Here is a 20578-nt window from a genome sequence, read left to right on the forward strand (position 1 = left end):
ATGATCTCAAGCTCAAATTTTACAGCTAACACATCAGACCGTGGTTAGTGAGGCCATTGTCCTGCAGTGGACAGATCATAGGTAATCGAACACAATCCAATAATCAAGACTGGGATGTATAATGACATGCTGGATTAACCATTAAGCGAAATAAACACATGCTTAGGGCATCAAGGGAATGAGGGGGGGGGGGGGCACAACAGAAATGGTAAATGGTTTACAGCACAAAAGAAATCACTTTAAACTTGCTAAAATAATATTCAGGATGCCTTTATCTCTACTAAGTATAGATGTAGATGTTTTACCTAAGATTAATTTTGAGGATCTGATCAAAAACACAGCAATCCAAAAAAGTAGAAGGAAACTTTCCAAATATAAAGTGGAAGTATACAAAAATACCCATTATTTTCACTCTTACTCTTTTGTTTCACTTTGAAAAATAGAAATTTATTTTATGCTTTGTTATTGTTTATATTGGGAGGCGCAATGGCCCAGCAGTTAGGGTAGCAAACTCGCGGTCGTAGGATCGCGGTTTCGAATCCCAGACTGGGCGTTGTGAGTGTTTATTGAGTGAAAACGCCTAAAGCTCCATGAGGCTCCGGCAGGGGATGGTGGTGAACCCTGCTGTACTCTTTCACCACAACTTTCTTTCACTCTTACTTCCTGTTTCTGTTGTGCCTGTAATTCAAAGGGTCAACCTTGTCACACTGTGTCACGCTGAATCTCCCCGAGAACTACGTTAAGGGTACACGTGTCTGTGGAGTGCTCAGCCACTTGCACGTTAATTTCATGAGCTGGCTGTTCCGTTGATCGGATCAACTGGAACCCTCGAGGTCGTAAGCGACGGAGTGCCAACAAATTGTTTATATTTTGAATTACTTAATCTTTTATGGAGGCACCAAAATCTTTTAAGTGCTTAGGGCCTCAATGGGTCTTAATCCAGCCCTGGTATAATGTATCAATTTTGGGCATCTTGTCTGTTATGTTATTGTCAAAGCGCCCTTTCTTTGCTACCCTCTCATCTGTCATTCACCTTCTATTCACTGCACCACTCTGCTTGTGTAATAAGATATATCATTAGATCAGTCCATCTGCAATTTTCTCTTTATCCCTCTCATCATGGTGCCTATGTAACTGAAGAATGACATTAGCTCTGTCTGTTTTCAATACCTCCTACCATCACCCTTGTCATTCTCATTATATATATATGTATATATATATATCCTATATGATCTCTCTGACCATCTCTCACCACTAATAGTATTCCATTTCTCTTTATCATTTCTTTGTCACACCTCTTACTCTGTCTTTCTCTTTCATGCAACTCATACTGTTTCTCTACTCAATCATATTACCAACAAATAGCATGTATCTACAAACATTATCTCTTCATGACTGTCAGCTTTCAAACTCTCCCCTCTATCACTCTTCCCCCCACCTACTCATATAATAATGGTGGTGGTGGTGGTGGTGACAATGATTTTCTAGTCTTTCACCCCATCACTTTTGTTCTCTTTGTCATCACTCATTCCTCTATTCACTTTTACACATATCTGTTACAAATGGAGACAATGTAGGATAGAAAGGATTCTATGGTCTTGGAAGAACATGCCATGATGTAATGCACCCAGTGCACTGTATAAAGTGGTTGGTATTAAGAAAGGCGTCCAGTTGTAGAAACCTTGCCAAAAATGGAATGTATGAGTGAGACATGTGGCCCTTGACCTATCTAGGATGATGATGACTCCAAATAAGAATTCAATTGGATTGTGACAACCTGTCAAAACCATGCCAGCATGAAAAGCAGACAAAAATGTGAAGATATAGAACAGTGTTCTGCAGCCTCTTTCGCTTGTGGTACACTTTTATATTCTTTTCAAAATTCAGTGGCACACCTGAACTAAAAATATAGCTAAGTATAGGGGGGAAAAATAATATTCAGGTTACACTGCGGCACACCTAGCATTGTCTTGTGCCACAACAGTGTGCTGTGGCATACCGGTTGCAGAGCACTGATACAGAACAATAGTTAGTTTAGTGTCGCATATTTGTGAGTTCTGGTCCTGTCGTAGAAGAAATTTTCAGGAAAGGTGGGTATATCAGATAGCAATAGCAATAACTAAACAAATTTATAGTATTTATTATTCAGTCAATGTTATTGTCATCATTGTTAAGTCTTATGTCAATTTTGAATGAGCAGACTTATGATCAAATGTATTTCAGTCAAAACCAGTTTTTTTACACCCTTTCTTTTTTCAACCTGTCACTCAACCAATGTAATTGCTACATAATTACATACAAATATTCCAGTAGCATTAGTCTAAGAAACAAATTATTTTCTAAAACAGCATAACACAATATATATTGTTGTTGTTGGCACTCCGTCGCTTACGACATCGAGGGTTCCAGTTGATCCGATCAATGGAACAGCCTGCTCATGAAATTAACGTGCAAGTGGCTGAGCACTCCACAGACACGTGTACCCTTAACGTAGTTCTCGGGGATATTCAGCGTGACACAGTGTGACAAGGTTGACCCTTTGAATTACAGGCACAACAGAAACAGGAAGTAAGAGTGAGAGAAAGTTGTGGTGAAAGAGTACAGCAGGGTTCACCACCATCCCCTGCCGGAGCCTCGTGGAGCTTTAGGTGTTTTCACTCAATAAACACTCACAACACCCGGTCTGGAAATCGAAACCGCAATCCTATGACCGCGAGTCCGCTGCCCTAACCACTGGGCCATTGCACCTCCAACACAATATAAATTATTGAAATAGTTTGAAAGAAATGAGAAACAAGGAAGGTTTCTACGAATGCCTATCTTCAGAAGAATACTGTCAAAGAAATGTGTATCTACATAGATCCTGCCATTTTAGATAATCCAGTGCTTGTGCCAGTACAAAATATAATGGTCTTCGTTTTTAAACTTTCTGCATTCTTAGAAGCTTTCCTTATTCCTCATTTCATTCATTAATCTACTTCTGTACTTCAATGCTGTAAGTGAACTACACTTCTCTTCTTAAAATACTTTATCTTCATAGAAACAATGACATTATCATCACTATCATGATTTTATATCAGATTGTCCATGCCGTCATGGATAGGGTGAATTTCACAGCAGTTTGCCACTTTCAGACCTTCATCTATAATGGTAATGGAGAAAATAGCCAATGTTTTCTTTTTCAATATGGTTTTAATGGGTAGATGCCCTTCCTACCACCAAGCACTTACAGCATGGACTGCATTCATTTCATTATGGTACCAGTAACAGAGGGCTTGTGTCAGGACTAAAAGTTCTGTCTAACTTGCATCAGTTTTTATTCAAAGTTATTGCACCCCTAGCCTGAGATGCATTCATGTGACTTGCAGAATCATATCTCATTCATGTGATGATTGCAGAGCTCTTTTCAAATATTGCTGAGTTTGTTTGCGATACTCACCTTCCGAGACACAACACCTTTGTTAAAACTGGGAAGTCACATCTCTCCATGATGTAGGGACGTGTTACCAAGGAAAGTCCATAATGATATAATGAAATGGGTTACTCAGCCAACAAGGGAACTCATCAACAATTAATGGCTTGGTTGTCAAGACAGGTGAGCAAAATAGCTTTGAGAAATAGAAGTTTGATTTCACCAATTCTTTCCCTTCCTTGGTCTTCTTCCACAGGTTCTTTCAACTTGAATCACTTGGTACTGCTTTACTCAACTGTCTTCCTTCATATGCATTACATGCCCAGACTATCAAACACCTCTCTCATGAATACTACATCTTATTCCTCTCTTATCTCTAGTTTTTCCTTTAGATCATTTGTGATCTGTCAAATCGACTACATTCACATTACACATCCTGCATACTCACCTCATTTTGTTTCAGCCTTTGCAACCTTCTACTTTCAAAATTTCTCATGTTTTGTCACAAATTCCTTTATTGTGCTAGAAGAGCTAACAACTCCCTAGACTTCTTCTACCTCCTCTTTATTCTGGCCACTATGCTATCAAACCGTGTCTGCTGCTAATTGATTCACCAAGGTAGCAGAAACTATCAATCAACTACTTACAGAGACCTTCAAGCATCTGAAAGCACCCATTTTATGGTACTCCTAAGGAAGGGCTATTTTAAACACTAAAGAAAACCCCATAGCTGTTATCTTATACTTGTTTCAGTCATTAGACTGCAACCATGCTGGGGTACAGCCTTGAAGAATTTGTAGTCGAATGAATCAACCCCATTATTTTTTCTGTTTTTTTTTTTAAGCCTGGTACTTATTTTATCAGTCCATTTTGCTGAACTGCCAAGTTACAGGGACACAAACACACCAACACCAGTTGTCAAACAGTGCCGTGGAGCAAACACAGACATACACACACATATATATACAACAGCCTTATTTTAGTTTCCGTCTACCAAATCCACTCACAAGGCTTTGGTCAGCCTGAGGCTATAGTAGAAGACATTTTGCCCAAGGTTCCATGCAGTGGGACTCAACCCAGAGCTATGTGGTTGGGAAGCAAGTTTCTTACCACGCAGCCAAGCCTGCACTTATATTCACTTTCCAATTATATCTTAATATTACAGTTATGAAGTTTCAAAAAATTTTGTGGCATGCTTCTGCAACCTGGTCACTGACACAATTCCATCACATCTGTTGAAAATCAGTTTCTGACAAGTTTTTATAAGCCTGAGTGGAAGGGAGTCTCCTTGCCTTTCTGTTCTCTTTCATTTTATCCTTTCTCGGCTCTATTTTTTTTTCTTCTTCTTTTTGTTACTTTTGATACTTCAACTTAAAGTATGTTAGTTTAAAATTATACTCTTTGACTAGTCTTGTTTTGCAGTGAACTTTAGACTTGTGAATCTACTATATTGTTTCTGTCTGAACTTTTGACATATATACATACCATTAGTCACTTTCCAATTCAAGTCTCAATTCACTCTCTCTATCTGCATTTATACATATTTATTTATTTATTCACTTCATTGAAATTATTTCTCTCTTTTTTCCCATAAATACTAATTAAGGTAAAATGATACAGAGAATAAAAACTACCTAAATTAAAAAAAAAAAGATATATATATATATATATATATATATATATATATATATATATATATATCGTGGCCGTTGCCAGTACCGCCTGACTGGCCTTCGTGCGGGTGACACGTAAAAGCACCCACTACACTCTCTGAGTGGTTGGTGTTAGGAAGGGCATCCAGCTGTAGAAACTCTGCCAAATTAGATTGGAGCCTGGTGTTGCCATCCAGTTTCACCAGTCCTCAGTCAAATCGTCCAACCCATGCTAGCATGGAAAGCGGACGTTAAACGATGATGATGATGATGATGATGATGCACATTTTCATATATTTATAAACATACATACACACAGAGTCACACACATATATTAACACATGCATAAAACTGATTTAAGGAAGGGGGGAATATATGCACTTCTTGCATATGGTGAATTGGTGTTACTTCATTTGAAGTTACAACCGAAGCTAATTTAGTAATTTCATGGATTGAAGAAATCATCATCTTCTTAAACTCATTCGTTGTACCCTCAAATTGGGAGGTCTTAAAGTAAAATTTGATTAACAGCTCAACCAGGAGATGTATCCTGCACACAGAAGCTTGACTGAATCAGTGACACCTAGGAATAGATTGGGTAACTGCCAAATGACAACATGCAGGACAATATGTGTTAGCATCCCATCCATACCTTTTGTAATAAAAAAAACCCAGTGAACTATCACAACAACTTCAGATATATATCTCCAGGAAATCCCAAAAGGTGGGGAAAGATGAAATCTCCAAAGGATAGATCATACTTAACAACCCCTGCTAATGATTAGATTACAGTATGTTGCAGTCAATTGTGGAAGAATTATCAAAGTTTTAAATCCATCAGGTCAAAGTGAAATGTATGGAGCGAGAGAACAAGATGCAGTGCACTGGCCTTTTGCCTCCTGAAACACAGGAAGAGCCCAATTTCTTCATACATCACCATCTCCTAACCTCAGCAGATTAGTTCAGCAGCAGTAGATTAAGTGGACTCTCAGCCTCCAACAGGAATAAACGGCTGCAGTTTGATACAGATGTCAATGATATCTTTGAAGTCTCAACTATAGGAGATGCAAACAGTCAACTCCGTAAATGATTGTTGTCACTGTCAGCTATAGTTCAGAAAGATTTACTCATGCATCATATACCAACACAGGTAGAAGTTTCAAACCCTCAAAACGCAGTTTAGGATTTCCACTGAAGTAGAGAAAAAAAGCCATAGATGACTTAAGGAGCATCCTAAGGAAAAAATCTCATGATTCTTCTCAGAGTAAAGTGACACGGAGGAAAGGGAAAAGAGAGACCCAGGAACAGAACTGCATGTGCTGCCAATCTCTTTGGTTTTACAAACTGATTACTAGGAATCAGACACACTAACAGTCTAATGTGCTCAATTGAGAAAGTTCATGTGTTACTCAATGACACTCTGAGTAGCTCCAGTGTAAGAAAAAGAGTTGAACTCATTAAAATCTCATCTAAGTTTGAGAGGGGGTCACCAAAGCAGCATGCTCTGCATCTGCTACAGGCCCCAGTAGTGTGTCCTATTTAATATACAAGCAATGTTCACGGTAGATTTTGAAGTAGATATGGCAAATGGGGAGTATTGCTGATCAGTGGGAATGTAGCAACCATTTGGTTTCCCAAAAAAGAAAACTCCTAGAATATCAATCACTTTCAGTCAATTTCAATACTAACTGTCGAAGGGAAGGTGTTTTACAGCATTGTTCTCCATAGACTGACATCAAGCCTTCAGAACAGAATCATGGGTTTCTTGATATTTCTGGTTACTTGGAGTAATGTAGTTACACAGCTTATCAGAGAAGCCTATGAGAACAAAGGTAACCCAGTCATACTATGGCTGGACTTGGTAAATGCTTATGTATCCAAACAACACAGACTGGTTGAGCTTACATTGCAACAACACTCTGTTCCCAATAAAGTCAAGGACCTGATCCTGGGTTACTACAATAATTGCAGGCTAAGAATCACTTCTGGCTCAGAAATGACTGACATTGGTTTGAAAAAAGAATAATAACAGGTACCCATCTTCATTATTCTTTTTACTCTTATCATGAAGATGGTAGTCAAATGAATCAAGACAGAAGGTAGAAATGTGCTAACCTTACCATCACAACAACATAAAAGGAAAGAACCTACAAGTATATGAGAAACTCATCACCTGAACATGGTTGACTTGCTAAGTCAAGGTCCATGGTGCTGAAGAAGACAAAGGTGGTCATCAAAATCCATTTCTCAATATCTGCAAATGACATCTCCATCACAGAGTGACCAGTCATTAGTCAGGAGAAGCACTTTGCTGCAATTTCAAATATTTAAGAAAGTCCTTGAGATTTGACTCCCTAAAGTTGGCAAGTCAGGATTGACTGCCAGATTCAAGTTCTGAATGTATCAACATCCTATCTTGCCTCCAAGTCTTATGGCATATACTGGTTTACTTGGCTCCATTAGCAATAACAAAATCCCCAACAAGAAAGATTACTGGCTTTCAGCACACATAGCTGGGGTTTCCCCACAGCCTCAGCACCAGTGATGTCTTGTAGCTCCTATTCCATGGCCTCACTAGAGAGTTTAAGATAACACAAGCAATAGAAGTCTTATGGTACAGGGACTCCAAGGACCAAAAAGTGTCATTTAACTAGAATCAAGGTGAAAACTAGGAGGAAATGGAAGGCAGAGAAAGTAGTACAAGTGGCAGAGCCATACCTAAGGCAAAGGAAGTTGGCAGAAAAGAATTAGGGTACTTCCCATAGCCCCTGATTAGCAAAGCCCACAGAAGGAAGAGCAAGTGACCAGAATAGTGAGATTCAGACAATGGTGTGTATGGACAAGGTGGGAGATCATGTGGCAACACAAGGTTACATAGTCAAATATGCAAGCAGATTTCTATCATATCCAGTTCTGGGTCCAAAGTGTCTATGACGCCCTGCTATGTCCTGCCAATCTTTGCATCCAGAATAAGTGCAAGACATCAACCTGTCCACTTTGATCTAAAGAAGTTCTTTAGAACATCTCAGTAGCTGCCCAAAGCCTTTCGAGAAAACCATTGTAATAACCAGATGCTCAAGGTAGTTATTGAGAGCTTAGCCATTATCCTAGAATCCGACCAACCAAACACCTGTACATTGTTGTCATCTGAGTAATATATACTCAGAACGATGCATCATTACTGATATCAATTTCCAAAATATACACTGACTATAACACTAGGGTGGCAATATACCCTAGTCCTATATACTCTAATTGCAATCTGTTTGTAGGTTGATAGCATTGGAAATTTTTCAGCTCTGCATGCTGTTTTCTTCAACCCACTTGTATCAGCTGCTATATTACCATTAGGGCTTTTAACTGAGTATGATACTTCTGTAGTGTCAGCATAGCTAGAAAGACCAACTGTATGAGTGAGAACACATCTTAAAGAAATACTACAAACAGTAGTGGTCTCAGTACAGTTCCCTGAGGGAGAATGCTAAGAACTGATGCCTCCTCAGAAAGAGCAGCATTAGCTGCAACTGTCTGATTCCTACTTTTTAATAAGTCATGCAGCCACTGCCCTAGTTTTCCAACTATGCTGAGGTCAAACAGTTTGTGACATTATTTACATTATTTAAAATTGACGGATATTTGTCCTCATCTTGTTTGTTGTTAACATGTTTCAGCTGATATACCCTCCAGCTTTCATCAGGTGTCTTGGAGAAATTTCGAACCTGGGTTCTCATTCCTAAGGTATTTTTCAATGTTGTTGTTGCTATTATTATTATTATTATTATTCATATGGTGTAGTGGTTAAGAGTGTGGGCTACTAACCCCAAGATTCCGAGTTCAATTCCAAGCAGTGACCTGAATAATAATAACAACAACATCGAAAAATACCTTAGGAATGAGAACCCAGGTGCGAAATTTCCCCAAGACACCTGATGAAGGCTGGAGGGTATATCAGCCGAAACATTGTGTTAACAACAAACAAGATGAGGACAAATATCCATCAAATGTAAATGTACATAATTCCTCATCTCTTAAATATAGAACTATAGTTTGTGACGTTATTCCATAATCAACTTTAGCGAAAGCTTTAGCAAAATCATCATCATCATCATCGTTTAATGTCCATTTTCTATGCTGGCATGGGTTGGACAGTTTGACTGAGGTCTGGAGAGCCAGCAGCTACACCAGGCTCTAATCTGATCTGGCAATGTTTCTACAGCTGGATGCCCTTCCTAATGCCAACCACTCCAAGGGAGTAGTGGGTGCTTTTTAAGCATGTAAAGATTGGAAGCAAAAAGATGTGCAAGGAAGGACTACAACAGCAATAGCAGAGAAAATAAAAATAGTTAGAAGAGAAGCTAGACAACAAGTCTATCTAGCAAGGGGGCAAAGCATAAAGAAAGAAGTTTGCCAATATTCAAGAGTGTGATGACCAAAGGCATGACGTGTTTTGGATTGCAAAACAGTGCATGAGGAAGAAGAGCAGAAGTAGTCATTATAGTTGACAACAGTATAATAGATAAAGCAATTAGGGATATGGAGACAGGGAAGGCCCCTGCTCCATCAGGAATTACTGCTGAGATGCTTAAAATATCAGGGGGAGTGGAATATGGATTAGCCACCCATTTAGTTAATCAGCTAGATCAAAAAGGTATATCTAATGACTGGTGTAGCAACATTATAGTTAACTGTTACAAGGGTAAATGAGATGTCTTAGAGAGAAGTAATTATATAGGTACCAAATTGCTGGACCAGTTATGAAAGTTATAGAAAGGGTTATTATAACTCAACTAATTATGAAGAGAGCCAGCCTAGATGAGATATAGTTTGGTTTTGTGCTCAGGTGAAGCACTACTTATGCTATCATTCTAGGAAGTTAACTGAGGAGAAGGAGCCAAAATTAAACTACTGTACTTGGCATTCATTAACATGTAGAAAGCTTTGACAGGATCCCTTGCTCTGTCATCTGGTGGTCATTGTAGAAGTTATGGTAGACAAATGGCTGGTGAGAGCCATCCAAGCCATATACAAGGTGAGAGTAAGCAGTGAATACAGTAACAAATTTAGTGGAAATTCCTCTATGCTGATGATCTTGTTCATATAGCTGACTCTATAGTAGAATTAGAAAAAAAATTACAGGTATTGACACAAAACCTGGAATCAAAGGACCTTAAAGCAAACCTAGTATAAACCAAAGTTCTAGTAAGCAGAAAAACAAACCATTAATCCTTTCAGGAAAATAGCCCTGTAGAAAAGCTATTGGTAAAAATTCCATGCAGTGTACTCAGTGCAAATCGTGGACACTTTACGATGGAATCACAGGAAAGTTAATAAAGAAAGTAGGCTGCACATTGCAGATATGCAAGAGCAATATACAATAAGAACACACCAAAAATAAATTTCCTTGAACTCCCAGGAGAGTTCTTACAGGTAGTAGATTGTTTCTGTAACCTAAATGACCTAAGTAGCAGTGGAGGACTGCACAAAGCATTGCTAATCACAAAATATGGCCAGAACCTGTGGAAGAGGGAGACCCAGGAGGATGTGGGACAAAGAATTACAGGTAAGCTCACCACCATCAATTCATCACAGGAGAGTTCACTGCCATCCATTCACCATAAGGAAAGTTTACCAAGAAAATATATCCATAATATCTAAGCATTAAACTATTTAAAATAAAAAAAGCTTTTAATAATAAAAACTATTTTATTGAAAAAATGAAAGTAATGGAGATCAAAACGTGCAATCAGTGAACATTCCTAGCAGTGAATTGATGATAGTGAATTTACCAGACATGGAGACAAAGTAGTGAAGAATGACCTCCAGATGTTGAACCTCACAGAGGAGATGTAGACCAATATGATAGATGATTTGCTATGCTCAAGACAACCTGTCCATCTCAGGGAAAATGAGGCTCTAAATGCATATCATTTATGTCTATGCTCCTGCACTAAATCTCCCCGATGAGCCTCTTCCCCACAACTCATCTTCCTAATACCTATCCCTCAATCACTCTAAGGCACTGTCCACTCAGCTGCTGTAATTACATGAGAACAGAAGTGCATATATTTCAACCCCCACTTTTGTGCTACCACTCACCCTCCCTGGAACCACTTCTTATGTCTCTTGCGCTGTCAGTATCATCCCTTACCACCTTAATTTCCACTGAACACTCCTTTCACCTCCCCTTCTCGTCCCTACATCTTCTCATTCTCTCAAAAGCAGCCCTGCTATCTCTGTTTGTCACCCACTATTTCCACCCCTACGTACCTCAGACTTTGTCCCTGGAACTGTGCATCTTTCTTGCACCCCACCCACCACACACTTCACGTCATCTGTGCTGCTATCTATTATAACTATGACCCATTCCTATTTCCTCCACCTCCACCACTACAGCCCCCCCCCCCAAAAAAAAACATGTATTTGCTTGTGATTACACCACTTGTGTGCACCATTTACTGCATTCATCTCTATCCATCTGCCATACTACTTCCACACTCTCATGAACTTACCTACACATTCACCTGGTCCAACCTTCTGGGCTACTTTTCTCATATATCATCTTCCAGTAACTATAGGATATGCCTACACCTCTTCACTGCTATCTTTTCTCTTTTGCTAACTGGGACCACATATCTCCTATACAGCAAGACACCTGTTCCTGTACCTCTATCATACTTTACCCTTTTGTCACCTAGTATAAGGCCACCTCCCTCAATAACCCACCCCACTCAGTTGAGGGGTCATACCTTGAGAGTTACTTGCAGTCATTAGGGCTTGGTACAGTCCTCTGGCCCATCACTCCTGATGTACTGTCCAACCCATGCCAGCATGGAAAACGGACGTTAAATGTCGATGATGATGACATATATATATATATGTGTGTCTGCATGTATATAATCTATAAATATATATATATATGTGTGTGTGTGTGTGTGTGTGGCAAACAGGACACAGTCGTGTGTCGATAAGCCAGCTGGAGGAGATGTCCTCCTGGGGCTAAAAGCAACAGTAACATCCACCCCTAGGGGTCAGCCACACTTAAGTGGCAATATACTACACTTTATCGTGCAGTTACTGTTAATACTTCATTTAGAGAATTAACATTGCTTATATATATATATATATATATATATATATATATATATATATATATATATATATAGTTGGAATTTACAAAAAAAAGCAAGACGAAGACAGGTGTATAAACAACAAACAAGTGTATTAGTTTAATGTGTGTATATATATATATATATATATATATATATATATATATATATATATATATATATATATATGAGTGTGTGCATGTAATATGTGTGTGCCTGTACGTATTATATATGTATTAATGCATATATAAATATATATAAATACGAATAAATACATGCGCAAGTGTATATACGTAAATATGTGTGTACACATACATACGTACAAATGTGTGTGTGTGTGTGTAGATAATTATTATTCTGATTAGGATATGATAAAAATATATCGGTGAAACCTTATTGCAATAATGTGCTAACCTTGCATCTAAATCATCATATTCGATGTTGATCTGGGGGAACTTTGCTAATGGCTGCCCTCAGTAAAACACTTGGCTTTTTTTTAAATAATATACAGATTTGTAACCTTACTTTACATATTTAAACACGATTTATATCCTATTCTAATATCTTACGATGATATTGCGTATTGCAATAGATGAAACGAACACGATTTTAATGATGGAGGAGTATAAACATTTTACGACGTTTCTATTATTTTTTACTGACAACATAGAATTGTTTATATCGTTCTCAGAACGATATAAATATAGTCAATTAGAGATACGTACATATATATATATATATATATATATATATATATATATATATATATATATATATACATGTATGTGTATGTATGTATACATGTTACGGTTTACAAATGAAAAGCATATATAAGTATGTGGCGTGTGTATGTATACATATATACATACATACATACATACATACACACACACTCAGAGGCTTTCATTTGTGAATCCTAGCATGAGTTATATACACATAAATATATGTATGTGTGTGTGTGTAATGAAAAAGTATATCTTCAGGTAAAGATTTATAAACGAAAGAAAGCGTGTGTTATACGCTTTCTCTAATTTATAAATATTAACGTGAAATTAGACATATAATATACATACATCAGTATGCATATTATACATACGTATATAAGTATAGGTACACATATTTATACACATAGTCATGTAAAGATTTACATATGAGAAAATGGAGTGTATGTATGTATACATGTATATATATGTGTGTGTGTAGACTAGATGTATGTAAAAATTGCGTGCGTGTATAAAATTGTTTATATCGTTGTATGAATCTGCGAATCGTTTATGGACTGTTGAGCAAACAGGTTGTTTATTTATTCTTCAGTTTTACCAAAAAAGAAAAAATAAGGCTATTTAATTAATAATTAATTATTGCAAAAACTGCTCTGACAACGTTTATTATCAGGAACCTTAATACTGATACCAAATTTCAAACATAAACATCTAGTACAATCCATGTTTGCGAAATGAGTTGATTTTGTTTTATGCGTGTGTGTATGTGTGTGTGTGCCTTTTTTTTGGAATGACTCAGTCTTGAATTTAAAAACAAGTGAAACCATTTTAACTATCAACAAAATAACGATTCTGCAACAATATACTGCAAAACCTCACATATGTAATCTAATGATGTGAAAAACAAGGATTTATTTATGTCTATAAATTAAGGTGATGAAGTGATAAGTGAACTTTAGACAACTCTAATCATCGAACATAAACGAGATCTAACAAGTTCGTTCGGATGAGGTGAGATGTTTTCAAGATAACCATTCTTAAACTAAACAGAGAAATATTAACTTTGTGAATCACGAAAATAATTAACAATAAAAGATTAAATTTTTGAGTGCATGAAATTCCTTTTTCATCTTTAACTAACCTTTAAAATTCCTTTCGTGTACATAAAGTTTCATCCGCATTTTTTTGGTCGCTTGTATCATTCTGTGACAACTTTCTGTTTTCTTATTGATAACTCCATGAGTAGGTGTCAGCAATTACAGCGCACAAGAAAAAACAAATCCTCGCTAGAACAGATTCTCTGTTCTAAGTTAATGATCTTGATCCTGTGTGGATCAAAGAATTGGTAGATCGACGATCTACCTGAAATAATTCCTAAAACTATATCACACGAACATGACGCATCGCCTTTTCTTTTCCTTGTTTGTTTTCTTTTTCCTCTCCTTCCTTCGGTTTCATACGGTGTCAAAGGAAAAACGTAACCTTGATAATTTAAGCCCACTGACTGTACTATTAAGACTTTTTTCGGCAATTACATTAATAGTAACGGCTTTATTTTTCTCGTAAAGATATATGGTTGTGTTTAAAGAACATTATAGCTATATGTTACTGAAATGTTATATTCTTTATAAATTGCTGATCATTGTCAATTGTTCATTGAATAAATACATTTTGATAAAGGATCTCATTTTCATTCATGATCACTAAAGTTAACCGATTCATCATTTGACCGCCATTTGTTAACAACAATTTGTCTACTTCCGGAAGGAAAACAATCATAATTAAAATATGCCTTTTGATGATAACCCAATTCTTGATTATAACTTACGTCGCAACTAATCTTTATTGCAACGGTGTAACAGCGGTCCTAACTGCATCTGACATTATCCTCTCGGATTTTAAGCATTAGTGTTACAACAGAAACCGTAAAACGAATTAATATATATATTGCAGGAACAAGTGTATATTATTAGCCTTCGAGTTTTCATGTGGCCGGACAATGTAATGGACATCAAAATCAAAGGCCAAGACAAAGTATCACAGCTGCTAGAATGCTGCCATGAAATTTTCCAAAAGGATTCAACTTGGTCAGCAGGTGGTTGCTTAATAAGACTGAGATCGATTTCACTATAAAAACTTAAACTGTCCAGGAAGAAAACACAATGTTGGTCTGAGTTAGGAATCTTTAAATTCGCAAAGCAATATGCCTGCGATGTTAAGTTCACTAAGCCAATTTTTGCTTCTAAGCCAACAACTGTTGGTTGCTAAGAAAGCACTAAGCCAACAACTATTTCACCATAGGGAATAATATGAAATTTTTCAATTCATTAAGACAAAGCAGTTTTTATGAGTATCTGATTCAATCTATTGAAATTGCTAGCAGTAATTAGAGAAAACTAACTGCAGTTAGCATGAAACACTTGAATTACTCTAAAATTAAAATATGATCATATTGTGGACAGAAAGAGCATAGTACAAATGCATGACTATTAATACTCAAGGTTTTGTCTACCTTATGACAAGCAATGCAATTACTGCAAATGTGATGAAGAATTTGACAATGTGCTACATAAAGGACAGACTCAAAAGTAAAAGAGTTCTCACAGATGGCAATGAAAGTGCTGTATTTGATGCATGAATACATCAAGAAAGCAAACACAACTATACAATCAACATGAAATATTGTTAGATTATCACATAAGCAATAAACTGTATGATATTTATTAATATTCCTATTATTTCCAAGGATTGCCACAGTTTTGGAATTCTCCATTAGTATACAACCAAAATGCAGTCAGTGGCTGACACAAGATGTTAAAGTTACATTAGTGTTGTGATGAAATAAAGATAACAGATTGCTTAGTATTCAGGAAATATAAACTTGTTCCAGTTACAGTACAAATGCACATAGCAAATAATAAAAGTATTAGAATTGTTAGGATATTGATCCATGGAATTAATACAAAGAAGAAAGCATTGCATAATCTTTTATTCTTTATTTGTTTCAACCATTGGACTGCAACCATACTGGGGCACTGCCTTGAAGGGTTTAGTCAAACAAATCAACCAAAATATCTACTTTTAAATCTAGTACTTATTCTATCAATTTCTTTTGCCAAACTGGTAAGTTATGGGGATGTAAACAAACCAACACTGGTTGTCAAGCAGTGGTGGGGGAAGACAGTCAAACACTCATATGTGTGTGTGTATATATAATATACAAGGCAGGCTTCCACACAGTTTCCATCTGCCAAAGTATTGGTCAGCCCAGGGTTATAGTAGAAGACACTTGCCCAAGATGCTATGCAATGGGACTGAACCCAAAACCAGTTGGTTGCTAAGAAAGCTTGATAAAGAATTTTCTGAAAGTTACAACAACATACACATCCAATCATTAATTAGCCCAAATGCCAACATCCCCCGCAAATTCTAGCAACTTTGCCTTACTCTCTGGCCATGAAATCAATCATCTAAGATGACAATTACAACTTTTGACACTCTCGAATTCAACTACATTCAATACATGTGAATAAACAGCCTCTTCCTTTCATGAAAGGTCTGCTAATGAAGCACACAATAAACCACATTCTTGAATCAGTGGCTCACCTATTCCAGTTCCTCTCTGTTTGCAGATGGAGAACCAGTTACATGATATCACTAAATAGTAATATGTACCAAGAAGGAATGAAAATAATTTTTACACTGTTGATTTTCAAGCATTGAATGTGAATATTATATGTAATATTCACTATATATTTCTTCATTTCATCAAGCAAGATCTGTTCCATTTGGTAAAGAGAAAACTGCCTGGAGTGCTTGGAATCATCATCAGCATAATTTAACGTCCGTTGTGCATGCTGGTATGGGTTGGATGGTTTGACCAGGGCAGGTAAGGTGGAAGGTTACACCAGACTCCAGTGTGATTTGACATGGTTTCTACAGCTGGATGCCCATTTTAATGCCAACCACTCTGAAAGTGTAATAGGTGCTTTTACATGCCACTGGCATGGGTGCCATTTGCATGACACCAGTATCTGCCATAACTGCAGTTTGCTGAGCATGATGGGTCTTCTTCTCAAGCACGGCATAATGCCAAAGGTCTTGGTCTTGAAAGGAGCTCAGCCACTCTACCTTCATGAGGCCTAATGCTTGAAAGGTGCATTTTATGTGCCACCAGTACAGGTGCCAGTAACATGACACCAGTATCAGCCACAACTATGATTTCTCGTTGCTTGATGGGTCTCCTCATGCACAGCACATTGTCAAAGGTCTCAGTCACCAGTCATTGCCTCCATGATGCCCACAGTTTGAAGATCATGCTTCACCACCTCTTCCCATGTCTTCCTGGGTCTACCACTACTACAGGTTCCCTCCACAATTAGAAACCAGTACTTCTTTACACAGCTGTCGTCATCCATATGCATCACATGACCATACCAGCACAGTTGTCTTTCTTGCACACCACATCTTATGCCTAACTTTTCTTTCAAGATGCTTACACTCTGTCAAACATGCACACTGATATTGCACATCCAGTGAAGCATACTGGCTTCATTTCTTTCAAGCCTATGCAATTCCTCAGTTGCCACAGCCCATGTTCCACTGCCATGTAGCAAAGCTGTTCGCACATAGGCATCATACAATCTGTCTTTCACTCTGAGAGAGAGGCCCTTCATTGTCAGTAGAGGTAGGAGCTCTCTGAACTTTGCCCATCCTAATCTTATTCTCACAGCTACACTCTCGGAGCGTCCACTTCCACTACTAATTTGGTCACCTAGATAATGGAAGCTATCTACTACCTCTAGCCTACTGCTCTGGTAGTTGATGGAGTCTATTTTCTGTGCATTTTTGGTGTTTACTGTACTCTGTGCACCTTCCACACACAAAAGTGATTTTCCCCGTTAACCTTCTAATATTGCTGCACTTTTTATGTGTCCAAAGCTTACACCGGGTGCATCTTATGGAGTTTCTACTTATGCTTTTTCTACAGATTGAGCAGGGCCATCTTCCTGATGGAATTTGTGATTTATCTGTCTTCCTACTTACTAAGACTTTACTTTTTGCTAGGTTAACTCAAAGGCCCTTTGATTCTAGACCTTGCTTCCATACCTAGAACTTCTCTAATTCTGTTAGTGATTCAGCTATAAGAATAAGGTCGTCAGTATAGAGGAGCTCCCAGGGGCAGCCTGTCTTAAATTCCTCTGTTATTGCCTAGAGGACTATGATGAACAAGGGGGAACTGTGGACCAATTCTTGATAAACTCCTACTTGTACCCTGAATTTTTCACAACTTGTTGCCAACTCTCACTTTACTGGTAGCATCTCTGTACATGGCTTGTACAGATCTCACCAACACTTGCTATACCTAATTTCTACATTGACCACTAGATAAAGAATTGGATGACCCTGTCAAAAGCTTTCACCAAGTCAACAAAAGCCAAGTGCGGGGGTTTATCTTTGGCTAGGAATTTCTCCTGCAGCTGCCTTACTAGAAATATAGCATCAGTGGTGCTTCTCCTTGGCACAAAACCAAACTGCATCTCATCAACACTAACTCTCTCCCTAATTAGTCAGGCTATGACTCTCTCTCTGTAACTTTCATCACCTGATCCAACAATTTGATAACTCTATAATTATTTCTATCTAAGGCATCACCTTTACCTTTGTAGCTGTTGACTATGGTACTGCTACACCAGTCATTGGATATGACTCCTTTGTGAACCACCTGATTTGCAATACAAGTGACTAGACTATAACCCACACTGCCAGATATTTTAAGGATCTCAACAGTGATTCCTGGGGGCTTTCCCTGTCTTCATTACCAAGGTATTGTTGAGTCAGGTAGCTGGTCACTCAACTGGCAGACTCTCCTCCTCCCATTCATTCTCCATGTTCAATAGTCTTTCATAATGGCATTTCCAAGCCTCTTTCTTTGCAGAATCATTAAACGCAAGTGCACCTTCATCCATGTGGACACATTTCTCTCCTATGATATTACAATTTTCTCACACACTGTCTTGCGATCTTCAATTCATTGGCACTCATGTTGCTGAACACAGGCAAACTTCTTCTTTTCTGCTTCCCTTCTGGCTATCTGATATAGTTCCCTGCTCCCCCTACTATTCCAGGTCTGTTTCTATGTTCAAATGGCTCTGTCTACAGCATCGTTCCACCACCATGTTACCCTAGGTCTGGATGGGACTTTGCACCAGCTGCAGATTTGATCTGTGGCCCTCAGCAAGCTGCCTCATAGGAATTCCCTCATTGCCCTCTATATCACAAGTCTGTAGCTCCTCCTCCCTCTCATCAAATTTCTCAATTAGGATATCCCTAAATCTCTGACCATATGAAGGGTCCTTAAGCTTCCAAATCCTTCTTTTCCAGATTGATCTGCTTCTTGGCATCCTTCTGGCCTGGAATCTAAAGTCACTAATGACTAGTCTATGCTGGTGGGTACATTCTTCACCAGAGAGGGTCTTTGCATTTAAGAGCAACCATGCATCCTGCTGTCTGGTGAGAATGTAATCAATCTGGCTTGCACAGTCACCTGACTGGTAGGTTATCAGGTGGCTGTCTGGCTTCCTAAAGTTGGTGTTGCAGAGCTATAGGTTATTTGCATCACAGAACTCCAGTAGCCTTGTTCCCTCTTTGTTTTGGGAACCAATTTCATGGCCCCCATGTACACCATGGAAGATACCAGGCTACCATCTGACATGCACATTGATATCCCCAGCTACAAAGATGAGATCATTGTCATTCATCTTTGAGGTAACCTGTAGAAGTATATCATAAAAGTGGTCCTTCTTTTCATTTGGTAGGCCTGCTTGTTGGGTATAGGTAGAGATAATTGTCACTATACTATTCCGCAAGACTAGCCTCAGCTTAAGTACTATTGCATACTCTGACTACCTCTATGACCTTATCCACCCATTTCTATGCAAGGAGTATGCCCACACCACCTATTCCATCATTGTTACCTTCCCAGAAGATTTTATACATATGTGTCTTTCCTGTGAGGAACCTGGCTGAAGCTCCTCTCCACCTCTCTTGAATGCAACATACATCAACATGCCTCCAGTCAAGCATCTCAACGATCTCACTAGACCTACCTTTCAATGTGCCTACATTGGCAATGCCAACTCTGAAAACTGGGAAAGGGACATGGGAGGGAACATAGGAAGGAAAGATGGTATTCAGCACCTTAAAGAAGGTTTCAATGATCATTTAATAACAGACATGTCACACCAGTTGTTCTTGCTTTAAACTACCATCTTTCAAACATGTTAAAATTGTTGCCCCTATTGTTGGGGAGTGTAGTGTAAGCATTGTAAATATAAGTGTTACAGCTGCAAATATAAATAGGACAATGTTTAAATTAGGTAAGTAAGTAAATGAGCTGCTATTGGTTAGTCCATTATATATAGAGAGAAAGAGGTAGATGGTTTGTTAATTTATTAGGTAACACATCCCCCTTTTGGAGCATGCAGTAGTGTCAATGATTGGTGATGGTGGTGGTCTTCTGGTACAGAAGTGAGGCAGTGCCCTGTAGGGGTTTCCAGTATAGGTGGTGGGGGTAGGAGTGGGTGGGCACATCGCAAACAAGCAATGGCCAGCTACACCTCAAGAAATAGCAGTAAGAAAACACTAGTGAGACAGAGAAAGAGAGAGACCTGAAAGACTTCATCG

The 20578-nt window shown here is 38.2% G+C and overlaps 1 protein-coding gene across 4 annotated transcripts in view; it reads right to left on the minus strand.

The window, feature by feature from the left end:
* Positions 1-14358, minus strand: part of LOC106883578 (GATOR complex protein Iml1) — a 137056-nt gene extending 122698 nt beyond the window's left edge. For all 4 annotated transcript variants that reach the window (XM_089359606.1, XM_052971322.2, XM_052971325.2 and 1 more), the window contains exon 1: positions 14034-14358. In XM_089359606.1, coding sequence (XP_089215732.1) covers positions 14034-14094 — 61 coding nt within the window. In that variant the 5' untranslated portion in view covers positions 14095-14358. The remainder of the gene's footprint in view (positions 1-14033) is intronic.
* Between the last annotated feature and the right edge of the window lie 6220 nt (positions 14359-20578).

Source organism: Octopus bimaculoides, chromosome 1, assembly GCF_046866305.1.
Source record: "Octopus bimaculoides isolate indiv1 chromosome 1, ASM4686630v1, whole genome shotgun sequence".
Classification (NCBI taxonomy): domain Eukaryota; kingdom Metazoa; phylum Mollusca; class Cephalopoda; order Octopoda; family Octopodidae; genus Octopus; species Octopus bimaculoides.